Raw genomic sequence first — 14,050 nt, 5'->3', positions numbered from 1 at the left:
GATGTACATGAACAACCAGAAAAAAACCAACCAAACAAACAAATACCAGAGAGAGCAACAGGAACATTTGAACAAAGACAATTTTCTTTAAACTGTGGAAATTACGTGAAGCTTTTCCCGCGCAAAGCCCGTTACCTCAGCATATACAACGTACACACGTCGAGTGTGGATCGACGCTTTGTGTGGACATTGTGTAACCAAAGTACATTTCCTTTATGTACGAAAGGAAGATTTGTTAATCTTATTTTATCAAGGATATATCAGTTTAATAATAATTGGAGTCCATATTGTTAACAATCCGAGCCGTCCGTCTCTCACACTTGGACATGTCATTTTCCTACAATCACCTCCTTTTAGAAACCTGTGTGAGTCGGCGTTCGACGTCACTTCCGGGGGCGGAGCGACTTGGGGAAGTTGAATGAACGAAGTGGGATTGACGAAACGATCGTCGCTTCGTGCTCTGTCCGAACGCCCAGGTAAGGATTCTTATTCAAATATTTACCTGTAAACGTGTATTTACCTTGTACAATGCAACGAGAGTGAGTGTGCGCGGCATTCCGACCTGTTATCGCACACAACGTGATGTTTATAGGAGGAAGGCAGTTTGTCGGTGCATCCTGACTGTGCGCATGTCCACACCCACCCGCTCGTGTCCATTCCCCCGATTACATATACATATACATATACATATATATATATATATACACAGTGGGAAGAACAAGTATTTGATACACTGCTGATTTTGCAGGTTTTCCCACTAACAAAGCACGTAGGTCTGTAATTTTTATCATAGGTACACTTCAACTGTGAAAGATGGAGTCTAAAACAAAAATCCTGAAAATCACATTGTATGATTTTTAAATAATTAATTTGCATTTTATTGCATGAAATAAGTATTTGATCACCGACCAACCAGTGAGAATTCCGGCTCTCACAGACCTGTTAGTTTTGTCTTTAAGAAGCCCTCCCATTCTCCACTCATTACCTGTATTAACTGCACCTGTTTGAACTCGTTCTCTGCATAAAACACAGCTGTCCACACTCAATCAATCAGACTCCAACCTCTCCAAAATGGGCAAGACCAGAGAGCTGTGTAAGGACATCAGGGACAAAATTGTAGCCTTGCACAAGGCTGGGATGGGCTACAGGACAATAGGCAAGCAGCTTGGTGAGAAGGCAACAACTGTTGGCGCAATTATTAGAAAATGGAAGAAGTTCAAGATAACAGTCAATCTCCCTCGGTCTGGGGCTCCATGCAAGATCTCACCTCGTGGAGCCTCAATGATCATGAGAGGTGAGGGATCAGCCCAGAACTACATGGCAGGACCTGGTCAATGACCTGAAGAGAGCTGGGATCACAGTATCAAAGAAAACCATAAGTAACACACTACGCCGTCATGGATTAAAATCCTGCAGTGCACGCAAGGTCCCTCTGCTCAAGCCAGCGCATGTCCAGGCCTGTCTGAAGTTTGCCAATGACCATCTGGATGATCCAGAGGAGGAATGGGAGAAGGTCATGTGGTCTGATGAGACCAAAATAGAGCTTTTTGGTTTAAACTCCACTTGCCGTGTTTGGAGGAAGAAGAAGGATGAGTACAACCCCAAGAACACCATCCCAACCGTGAAGCATGGAGGTGGAAAACATCATTCTTTGGGGATGCTTTTCTGCAAAGGGGACAGGACGACTGCACCGTATTGAGGGAAGGATGGATGGGGTCATGTATCGCGAGATCTTGGCCAACAACCTCTTCCCTCAACAAGAGCATTGAAGATGGGGTGTGGCTGGGTCTTCCAGCATGACGACCCGAAACACAGCCAGGGCAACTAAGGACTGGCTCCGTAAGAAGCATCTCAAGGTCCTGGAGTGGCCGAGCCAGTCTCCAGACCTGAACCCAAGAGAAAATTTTTGGACGGAGCTGAAAGTCTGTGTTGCCCAGCGACAGCCCCAAGACGTGAAGGATCTGGAGAAGATCTGTATGGAGGAGTGGGCCAAAATCCCTGCTGCAGTCTGTGCAAACCTGGTTAAGAACTATAGGAAACGTCTGATCTCTGTAATTGCAAACAAAGGTTTCTGTACCAAATATTAAGTTCTGTTTTTCTGATGTATCAAATACTTATTTCATGCAATAAAATGCAAATTAATTATTTAAAAATCATACAATGTGATTTTCAGGATTTTTGTTTTAGATTCCGTCTTTCACAGTTGAAGTGTACCGATGATAAAAATTACAGACCTCTACGTGCTTTGTAAGTGGGAAAATCTGCAAAATCGGCAGTGTATCAAATACTTGTTCTCCCCACTGTATATGTATATATATATATATATATATATATATATATATATATATATATATATATATATATATATATATATATATATATATATATATATATATATATATATTTTATATTTATATAAATGATTGCTCATGCGATCCCTCCATAATCGGTGTCCACTGTACTCTTCCCAGGCCGATGTTGCTTTGGACTTGACTGCAAAAAATCTGGAGGAATTCCCATGCTCTACTGCCCCCCCCCCCCAACCTCCCTTGGGAAAAATTAAATGCCTTGTTTAGGTGTTCCATTACCAAGCAGCTTGCTATCGCTTGCCAAGCCATCCATTCCTTAACTGCTTCGTTGGAATGCTTGCGCCACTTGGCGAGTGCTCCACAAGCTGATTGGTAATGCACCACACCTGTAGTTGTAGGCGTGTGTTCGGTTACCAAGTTTTTATTTTCCACTTTTTTTTTTTGGAATACATCGACGAGGCTCGTGGAAGAGCGAAAGTTTCTTGAAGAGTGCTCACCAAGCGGCTTAAGTACTCCAGAAAGCATTCCATTTGAAACTGATAAGGAACGGCTGGCTTGGTAAGCGATAGCAAGCTGCTGGGTAATTGGACACACCTTATGCACTTGTTTGAGACTGAAGACTATTTTTATGCCTCCGCACCAAGGGTGCCGGAGGCATTATGTTTCCGGGTTGTCTGTCCATTCGTCCTTCCGGATTTTCGTTTTCGCAACAACTCAAGTTGTAAATTGTAGAATTTCATCAAACTTGGTAAAAAGGTAAACTAAGACAGGGCAATTAAGTGATTATATTTTGGGCCAGATGTGATAAAGGTCAAGGTCAAACTCAGAAATTTTACTGTTTACACCCTAACTCAAGAAATATTGGACAGAATTTCATGAAACTTTGTACAAAAGGTAAAGTTGGACAGGGCAATTAACTGATTAGATTTTGGGCCAGATATGATAAAGGTTAAATATGTCAATATTCAAGTGTTTGTGCGGGAGAGCGAAGGCATACCTATCGACTGCGCGCAGTCAAATTCCTCTCGTCTGGTTCTGCCACTTGTGTAACAAATCAAAAGTGATTTTTCACCCTTTTCGCCTTTGTTGAGATTTTTTCTCTTTTCAGCACAACCTGGGGTAGTTTCGTTTGATCCTCGGGACAGGTGAGGTGCTCTGACTTTAAAAACTACAACATTCCGCCGTGCGCATGGGTTAGTCATTTATGAATTGGTGGGGGTGGGGGGGGTGTTTTGTGATCGTATCATTTTATTTTAGTGTGGATTTGTTAAACAATATTGCTATGTGTCAACATTAGGAATTGTACACATTTTATTGTGATTTATTGTTTAATTTGTAAAAATTAAACATAGTTATTATTCCACTTGCTTTCTCTACTATCCTTATGTCACCCCCTAATTTTGTAATCATCCGGTCTAGTTAATCATCCGGGGAAACCGATTTTTTTTTTTTTAATCTATTCATTACGTGGCAGTTCTTTCTTTCCTTGAGATAGACCATTCCCTTTGCGTTCTGTTTATCACCACTCACAAGGTGATATGTTTTGCCGGCAAAAGTGAGACCTCCCCCCTCGGGGGCCATCTCGAAAGATTGTGAAGCATGATCAGTGGTGTGGGTCCCCATGCAGTTGCATGGCCCTCACGCTGCTTCTGCGTGGGGCCCATCTTGCCTGCGTGCCCATGTGTTGATCCGCCACTGCGCTTCCAACGAGCCACTACCAATGTTCATGACCAATAAAGTGCAAAGGATACTCCTTGGAGGTCCTCTGCACTTTATTGGAAGAAGAAGAAGATATTTAGCTAATAGGTGTGGAGTTCTCCACTTCCTTTAAACCCTTAAATAAGAGTTACATATACTGGCCTCCAATCCTCTGGGGTCTCTGTCCTGACTGCAGCGAACCGATATTGAATAGACCTGGTCTTCTCCCACCTGTCTGCTCTGCTTCCTCCCATAAAGCTCTCAAACAGATATACTCGATCCATCGTTGAATGAAACCAACTTTGCCACCTGCTATCAATTTCTTTCAAAGATATTAAAAATAGAAATAAAATAATTTAATTGAATGTCTTTGTGTGTGCCATTTCAGGTTCTTTTACTTGCATCATAATGATAAAAACATATACTTTACCCTTGAGGGAGTGAGTGATAGGTAGATAGACAGGTAGGATGGTGAAGATATTTTTGTGCATGTTCACCTCTCCAAATATCCCTTATTATTACTTTGGGGTTCTCTCCATCCAACCTCCCATCTGTACCATGACTTGCATATTCAAAAATCCTCCCATTGTGGTTGGTTGTTACCTTCCTTGTTTTGTGATCGGTGCAGCACTTCCATTCACCAACATGCTTGTGAGCTTTGTGGTGTGGTGTCATCATATTTTCAGGAATGGTGACACCCTCAGGCATTTTGAGTAACATTTAGCAGATACTTTTTTTTTTCCAAAGGATTTGTGGTGGATGAATCCAATTTTACTGTCTGCCAAGCTGAAAAATTGATGGTTAACATTTTATAAACAAAAATCCAAAATTGCGACCAAAATCTGGATTGAAGGCCATCTTTGTATACATTTCCATTGCAACTCCTCAAACACTTGTGGGCACTTTTTATTTTGGGGTGATTATTCTTTCTTGGAATGCCCAGTGACAGTAAAGCAAGGTTTGTCAATTATCCTGCATGAATTCAAAATGGCCACCTTAAAACTGTTTGGTAATGGCACATACCCGCAAAAAACTAAACATCGCCGATTTAATAACGTTTTCAGATTTCACTCCAGATTTAGTTATTTAGTCCACGTGATCCGATCCTCCAAACTCGAATTATATTTCAATTATGTACTTGAGTTTGGTCCGTGAGAGGAGATCATGGAAAATCGCATCTTATAATGCACGAAATTGCTCCAAGCTCGTAATTTAAAAACTATATATACAGCGATTCATAGGTACAGTATGCAGATGAGGCATTCGATGATATCGGTGAGGAAAGTGGGGGGAAAAAAAACATTTTGAGCGCTTTATCGTTGATAAACCGCTGCGGTCTGTTTCAACTCGTGTTGTTGAGCAGGCCGAACAAAATGGCGAGTGAAGTCCCAGTGAGATAACCAAGGATGTGCCTTAAGACCCCATCGAGAGCGAGGTGTCCGAGGATGCGCCTGATAGAGGATATAATTAAATAATGCGGTTAATTATCTTCAAAAGGAGTGTTTTAATTGACCCAAACCCCCAATTTTCAGTCATGCACTTCCTTGGAGTTCCCTTGGTGTGCATGCAAAGTTTCAGGCTGCTAGGTTTCATTGCTTTGGAGTTATGGAGGACACACACACACACACACACACACACACACACACACACACACACACACACACACACACACACACACACACACACACACACACACACACACACACACACACACATTATTATTATTATGGATCGATATGTAGATGTAGTTTTGCATATCATATGCAAAACCCAATAAATCATTTTTTTCTATTTTTGGTAAATAAACATTTTTTAATCCTAAATTGATGTAAGTTAAGTAACAGAAGGCCATAATTTTACAAATCTAGATTTAATAAAAAGATGATAATTTGATCCTTTAAAATTTTTGGTGTCAAAAGCAGATAAATCCACAACCTGATTTTATTATTATTATTATTATTTTTTTTTTTTTGCAAAAGCAGACAATCATCCATTGTAAACTTTCTTTGCTATTAAGGTCTCACAGAATCACATACCATATAAAATACACAATACGTGGCTGATGCTCACCATGACAGCAAGTAGGTATGATTGAAATTGAAATTTTAAAATCGCTCAGTGACACGGCGAAACGGAACGCTACTCGGTAGAGCGCATACCTCCACCAGGCTGAACGGTTTAAATTTTGTATCTCACTCGTAGGTCATATCTGAATCCGGACCTCAACCACAATCAAATCGACTTGTTCTTGTCGCCGAACCAATTCTTCCACCTCGTTTTGTCACAACTCGTCCACAACTTTTCGAGATGTATCATGTTATACATAGTTTTTGGCCCCATCTATCAATGATGAAGAATCACTTTTAAAAAATTCTCAGATCCAGATCCGGATTCAGATTCAGATCTTCACCAAAATCAAGTATCGCTGTCCTTGGGCGGTCACTGACACGCACACAAAAAAATTCAGAACAATTGCTTGAAAACTGTTGCCAAAAATTGTGTGACAAACAAGCAGATAGACAAACGCTATAGACCAACATACTTGGCAAAAACATTTTTTGCCAAGTAATGAGGAATGTGGTAGATGGTCATACGGTACGCCATCCAGAGGAGGGTAAATAAGCCTGAAATCCGCACAGGTGGCTCCGTTTGATGTTTAACCAATGTTGACCATAAAATCTTTCTTTTTGACAGTTGCCAGGCTGAAGCTTCCGGGTCGGAGGTGATGCTTTGGTGTACGCTTGCACAGGACTTTACGTCCATTGGAGATCAGGGGAACACTCATCACACTCCACACATTTCAGTAATATATATATATATATATATATATATATATATATATATATATATATATATATATATATATATCCATTGGGACCATACTCTGTACAGAGCGTTGGTGCTGCCTTGGCAGTCTCCGTGGCTATTGGGCACAATCCTGGATGGGTTGCCACTCCGACACAGGATTCCAGCAAGCTGGCACTCATTTTGCACTGGCATTTTTGAGCTGGCACTCATCAACCCCACCTGGTATTAATTCAACAGCTCATCATGATTTGAACTTGGAATCTAACATCCCAAGCCCACCACCCTCATCATTAAGCCAACACCAGGCGTGTGTTTACATACATACAATATTTCCTTCAGAAAGTATTCACTCCCCTCGACTTTTGTCACATTTTGTTGTTTCAGCCTGAATATTGAAATGGATTAAATTAAGAAAAAAATTGTCACCGATCTACACAAAATACCACAATGATAACATGGGGGAAAAATTTTTTTTAAGACTTAAAAATTAAAAGCTGAAATGTCTTGAATCAATAAGTATTCAACGCCTTTGCTATGACACTCCAAATTGAGCTCAGGTGCATCCATTTTCCTTTGCTCATCTCGAGATGTCTCAAAAACTTAATTGGAGTCCACCTGTGGCCAATGCAATTGATTGGACATGATTTAGAAAGAAACACACCTTTGTATATAAGGTCCCACAGTTTACAGTGCATGTCAGAGCAGAAACTCCACCATGGAGTCCAAGGAACTGTCCATACAACACCAAGATAGAATTGTGAGGAGGCATAGGTCTGGGGAAGGGTATAAAACAATTTCTAGAGTGTTGAAAGTTCACAAGAGCACATTGAGCTCCATCGTTGGGAAATGGAAAGAATATGGAATGACCGAGACTCTTCATAGAACTGGCCGTCTGACCAAACTGAGCAACTGAGCAAGAAGGACATTGGTCAGGGAGGTGATCGGGAACCAAATAACCACTGTGACAGAATTACAGAGTTCCTTGGCTGAGATGAGTGAATCTGCCGGAAGGGCAGTCTCCGAAGCACTTCACAAATCTAGGCTGTTCGGGAGAGTGGCCAGAAAGAAGCGACTGCTGAGAAAAAGGCACATGACAGCACACCTGGAGTTTTCAAAAAGGCACGTGAAAGACTCTGAGAGCATGAGCCAAAAGGTTCTGTGGTCTGATGAGATGAAAATTGAACTTTTTGTCTGAATTCAAAGCGCTACGTCTGGCAGAAACTGAGCACAATTCATCACCCATCTAACACCATCCCTACAGTGAAGCATGGTGGTGGCAGCATCATGCTCCAGGGATGCTTTTCAGTAGAAGGGACTGAGAGACTTTTAACGATAGAGGGAACAATGAATGGAGACAAATACAGGTAAATCCTTGAGCATAACCTGCTTCAAAGTGCAAAAGACCTGAGACGATAGTGAAGATTTACGTTCCAACAGGACAATGACCCCAATCATACAGCCAAAGCAACACTGGAATGGTTTCAGATCAAGAACGTGAAAGTCCTTGAGTGTCCCAGCCAAAGCCCAGACTCGAATCCCATTGAGAATCTGTGGAAAGACTTGACGATTGCTGTTCACCGACACTCCTCATCCAACTTGACAGAGCTTGAGCAAATCTGCAAGGAAGAATGTGAGAAAATCCCCAAATCCAGACATGCAAAGCTGATAGACACACCCAAGAAGTCTTAAAGCTGTAATCCTGCCAAAGGTGCTTCTCCAAAGTATTGACTCAGGTGCTAAAAAAAAAAAATTCTAAACATGTTTTCACTTTGTCATTATGGGGTATCTTGTGTAGATCGGTGACAAAAATAATCAATCCATTTTAAATTCAGGCTGTAACACAACAAGATGTGAATACTTTCTGAAGGCACTGTGTACTGCTGTTATACAATGATCTGGTTTCAGTGACAACTATTTTGTTTTGTTTTTTGACTATAAGACTAGAAGACTGACTATAAGATGGATCCGGCCTACAATTGATGTTGTTTAAAAATATAAATGGAAGCCAGCCTGATCTAAAAAGAAAGGGGTTTATTAATTATTATTATTATTATTTTTTGAAACCACTGTGGATATTGAGTGAGGCACGAAGGGCTTTAATTTTTCTGACGTACGAATGCCGATGTGGGTTAAACAGGAGTTTTTTCACACAACCTCCTGGTTAAACCAGTTTCTGGAAATTCCAGTTCCTGTACAATCCAGTAGCATTGATCTCTGTTGACCAGGCATTTATTTTCAGCTCACGGAGGAGCGAAATGACAAAGGCCAGCAACTTTACAACCCAGCAGTGGGTTGGAGGGGCTGTTTGGGGGGGGGGAGTTGGGGTGTTGGATATACAAAAGAAGGAAAGGATGAACAACACAAGTAACAATGGCCCAGAACAAAAACATAATGGGAGAGCATCAGTGTGTGTCGAGATTGTGGATGTGCATGGGTGAGCACATGACGTCGTGATGGAGGAGGACGGACGAGACTATGGATACAGCAAAGCGATTCCACAATCGGGAGATTAAGGAGATTAATGAATGCAGGTGGGCAGTTAGCTTGGATTTTGGGAGGGTGTGAATGTGCTGGGTTCTTGAACTATGTACAGTAGGGAGAACAAGTGTTTGATACACTGCCGATTTTGCAGGTTTTCCCACTTACAAAGAACATAGAGGTCTGTAATTTTTATCAAAGGTACACTTCAACTGTGAAAGATGGAATCGAAAAGAAAAATCCTGAAAATCACATTGTATGATTTAAAAATAATTAATTTGCATTTTATTGCATGATACATCAGAAATACAGAACTTAATATTTGGTACAGAAACCTTTGTTTGCAATTACAGAGATCAGATGTTTCCTGTAGTTCTTAACCAGGATTGCACAGACTGCAGCAGCGATTTTGGCCCACTCCTCCAAACAGATCTTCTCCAGATCCTTCAGGTTTCGGGGCTGTCGCTGGGCAACACAGACTTTCAGCTCCCTCCAATGATTTTCTATTGGGTTCAGATCAGGTGACTGGCTCGGCCACTCCAGGACCTTGAGATGCTTCTTACGGAGCCACTCCTTAGTTGCCCTGGCTGTGTGTTTCGGGTCGTTGTCATGCTGGAAGACCCAGCCACGCCCCATCTTCAATGCTCTTGTTGAGGGAAGGAGGTTGTTGGCCAAGATCTCGCGATACATGGCCCCATCCATCCTCCCCTCAATATGGTGCTGTCATCCTGTCCCCTTTGCAGAAAAGCATCCCCAAAGCATGATTTTTCCATCTCCATGCTTCACGGTTGGGATGGTGTTCTTGGGGTTGTACTCATCCTTCTTCTTCCTCCAAACATGGTGAGTGGAGTTTGAACCAAAAAGCTCTATTCTGGTCTCATCAGACCACATGACCTTCTCCCATTCCTCCTCTGGATCATCCAGATGGTCATTGGCAAACTTCAGATGGGCCTGGACATGCGCTGGCTTGAGCAGAGGGACCTTGCGTGCGCTGCAGGATTTTAATCCATGACGGCGTAGTGTGTTACTTATGGTTTTCTTTGATACTGTGGTCCCAGCTCTCTTCAGGTCATTGACCAGGTCCTGCCGTGTAGTTCTGGGCTGATCCCTCACCTTTCTCATGATCATTGAGGGTCCATGAGGTGAGATCTTGCATGGAGCCCCAGACCGAGGGAGATTGACTTATCTTGCACTTCTTCCATTTTCTAATAATTGCACCATCAGTTGGTGCCATCTCACCAAGCTGCTTGCCTATTGTCCTGTAGCCCATCCCAGCCTTGTGAGAGTACAATTTTGTCCCTGATGTCCTTAGACAGCTCTCTGGTCTTGCCCATTGTGGAGAGGTTGGAGTCTGATTGATTGAGTGTGCACAGCTGTCTTTTATGCAGATAACGAGTTCAAACATGTGCAGTTAATACAGGTAATGAGTGGAGAATGGGAGTGCTTCTTCAAGACAAAACTCACAGGTCTGTGAGAGCTGGAAATCTTACTGGTTGGTCGGTGATCAAATACTTATTTCCTGCAATAAAATGCAAATTAATTACTTAAAAATCATACAATGTGATTTTCAGGATTTTTGTTTTAGATTCCATCTTTCACAGTTGAAGTGTACCTGTGATAAAAATTACAGATCTCTACGTGCTTTGTAAGTGGGAAAACCTGCAAAATCGGCAGTGTATCAAATACTTGTTCTCCCCACTGTATGTGATCCCAGGATGGCTATGTGAGGGCAGAGGTAGGAGAGGGTAGGAAGAGCAAGGCTAGCTCTAAGTTTGTACAAAATAGAGCCACAAACTTGCCACCAAGGGGAGAGTGACAGTCCTTGGGATTCCGCCTCCTGTCTTGAGATGTCCTCCATCAGGAGGAATCTCCCTTCTGTCACCTTCACAATTTGTGGAATTTCCACAATTAAATTGTTACGTTGTTCTTGACGTTGAGTTGTGTACGACATCAGCAAAATGAGTTTTAGCTTGACCATAGGATCACTGGCATTGAATCGAGGCTCGATTAATGTCCTTAGGTCGTGCAGATATGGCCAAGATGGTTTTATGAGGTGCCATTTCCACCAGCTTATCTGTTTTGATGGTGTCTATTGAGCTAATTGGCCTGACATGATGATGTTGAGGTAGCACACTTACCTCAGAATCTGTCTTGTCTGAGTTAGATTCTAAACTTGACGATAGTGTAATATTATTACTTCGCAGCCATTGCAAAGCACGTCATCCCTCAGATGTATGTTAAGCTGGCTGTCCCATCAGCGAGCATTAGTTGGTGGACCTCAAAAATCTCACGGCGTCTTTCGTAAGGAGTATGCAAGTTGTCGCCGGCATGCTGAACGAATTGTGAATTCCTGCCCCTGACTACGACTACGAAGGCAAAGGGAAACTACCCGATGTAGTCTCTGCCACACGTCTGTTATGGCAGCATTGACCCTTCCTTCAGGCAGAGCACCATTGAGAGACATTGAGCTACTGTCATACCTGTGAGCTTCAAGATATCTCGATAATTACAAGTGACTAATGGTTTTCCAATAGCGTACAAGCTCCGTGTTCCGTACAACCTAATAGTTGTGCATTCAGTGACGCTCTCCAACTTGCAGAGTTGTTGAAAAGCAAACTGCATTTTGCTCGCATACCTCGGTGATTATGATAACATTTTTGTACTACTCATGCATTTTTGTGTACTTTATCCGAGAGACGGTATTTGTGTTGCAGCTGAACAATGGACTCTTGTGGAAAGAAGACGGGCCACCTGGCGGCATTGGTGTTAGCACGAGGAGGGAGCAAGGGCATACCGCTGAAAAACATCAAACTTCTGGCAGGAGTACCACTCATTGGTTGGGTGATCAGAGCTGCCATAGACTCCGAAGTGTTTGACAGGTCAGCGAGCTTGCCTTTTAAAAATGGATCGTTAAGGTTCAGTTGGCTAAGAAAAACCCTGTGGTCGGACGAGGTTGTCATGATGGCTGCGAGATATGCACTCTCGCTGTCTCGCCTTGAGTCGTAACTCGACCCAGCTATAAACTGTCATTCCAATGTTTAAACAAGAAGGGTGATTCATCAGTGTGTGTGTGTGTGTGTGTGTGTGTGTGTGTGTGTGTGTGTGTGTGTGTGTGTGTGTGTGTGTGTGTGTGTGTGTGTGTGTGTGTGTGTGTGTGTGTGTGTGTGTCCTGTCTGTGGACATTAGTTGGTGAGTCCACAGTGTCCTTCGCAAAGAGTAGGTGAGCCTCCGCTGGCACGCTGAATAAATTACAAACTCCTTTCACAACTACTGTTGGGAAGCCAATGGCAAGCACCCAGGATACCCCTTGCTAAGAAATTGCTTCAGTAGCACCGACGCTCTGTAACAGAGTGTTGTGTATCAGAATCGGAACGATAGGGCAAAGAGGGACCAAGTTGAACATCTCATCGTGTCATTTTGTTTTCAAGTGCAACTTGTGATCACGATCCTTCACTTTCAATAATCGTGTTTTTATATATATATATATATATATATATATATATATATATATATATATATATATATATATATATTTTTTTTTTTTACAATTTTAGGAACACTAAGTATTTTAGAAAGGTTTTAATTTAAGCATCCATGTTTCCAAACTTATAAAACTTGTACTGTATAAGTTTGAAACATTTTATGGGACTTGTAAAGATAAGTGAATCAATATGATAACTTTGGGTAATTAGCTCGGACTTGCTGGGTCGCAACATTATCAGGCGCCGCTTTTGCTGATATCTGTCCTGTGCATCGTGGAAGCCTGGAATATTTCTTCGTGATAAAGATCAGTAGCCTATTGGGTATCCATTGTATTCAAGTGATATGCCGCAGTGCAATTGCGTTTGGCTGTTATTATGACCTGGATGATCGGAGGAGAATCAAAATGGAAAACATCCGTTTCTATTCTTTGCCGCTTCATCAGTCAGATTGGTGTTTGAAATGGTTGCAGAACTTGTGACTCGCTCAAGTTCCTCGGAGACTTGATACGAGGCTTCTTTCCTCGGAGCGTTTTGAGCCCGATCGCTTTGAAAGACACTTAAAAATACGAGGAGTTGGCGCTTAAACCGAGAAATTTACTGCAACCAGATGCTGTGCTCACCATATTTAGTTTTTCCAAGCATTCGAGGGCACGATGACCAGAAGGGCTGAAAACCAAGAATAGGCATTGCTAAATTTATGGCTATATGATGTGGACATTTTTATCCACCTCATATCCCTATGTATTTCTATGGCACGATGTAAACGCAATAAGACAACAACCACGATGGCACGCAATATGTAAATACAATGTCTCACATCAAGCCTTCATTCCTGAAACTCGAGACCCGTTTCAGTTTGCCTATCGGTCAAACCGTTCTGTTGATGCTGTCTCATTAGCCCTCTGCACCGTTTTACGACCTCTGGATAAGCGCAATACCTATGTTAGGATGTTTTTTTTGTTTTTTTTTTACTAAAGTTCTGCTTTTAATACCATTATTCTCTCTAAATTATTTGTGAAACTTTGAGACATCAGACTGTCATTTTATTTGTCACTGGATTTTAGACTTTTTAAGTGACAGGCCACAGCTGGTGAAAATTGGCAGGCGTTGTCCTCGTCGCTTGTCTTGAACACGGGGGCTCCTCAATGTTGTGTTTTAAGTCTTCTGCTGTGTTCACTTTTTACTTATGATTGTGCTGCAAGTTGCGAAAACAACTTCCTTGTAAAATTTGCAGACGACACGACCTTAATTGGACTGGTCACGAATGACGATGAA

General features: G+C 42.0%; 1 protein-coding gene across 2 annotated transcripts in view; it reads left to right on the top strand.

The window, feature by feature from the left end:
- The first annotated feature begins 339 nt into the window (after positions 1–339).
- CMAS (cytidine monophosphate N-acetylneuraminic acid synthetase) overlaps positions 340–14,050 on the top strand; it is a 42,261-nt gene continuing 28,550 nt past the window's right edge. Inside the window, exons 1-2 of one of the 2 annotated variants that reach the window (XM_085885680.1) lie at positions 340–476; positions 12,008–12,172. In XM_085885680.1, the coding sequence (XP_085741806.1) occupies positions 12,015–12,172 (158 nt within the window). In that variant the 5' untranslated portion in view covers positions 340–476; positions 12,008–12,014. Of the gene's footprint in view, positions 477–3,430; positions 3,455–12,007; positions 12,173–14,050 lie in introns of those variants that run through there. The other variant, XM_085885681.1, reaches the window with a different exon arrangement.

This window comes from Eptatretus burgeri, chromosome 6, assembly GCF_056783735.1.
Source record: "Eptatretus burgeri isolate ZD-2024b chromosome 6, Ebu_testis_v1, whole genome shotgun sequence".
Classification (NCBI taxonomy): Eukaryota; Metazoa; Chordata; class Myxini; order Myxiniformes; family Myxinidae; genus Eptatretus; species Eptatretus burgeri.
Note: the sequence above shows the minus strand (reverse complement) of the source record. Positions and strands in the feature narration are given on the sequence as shown.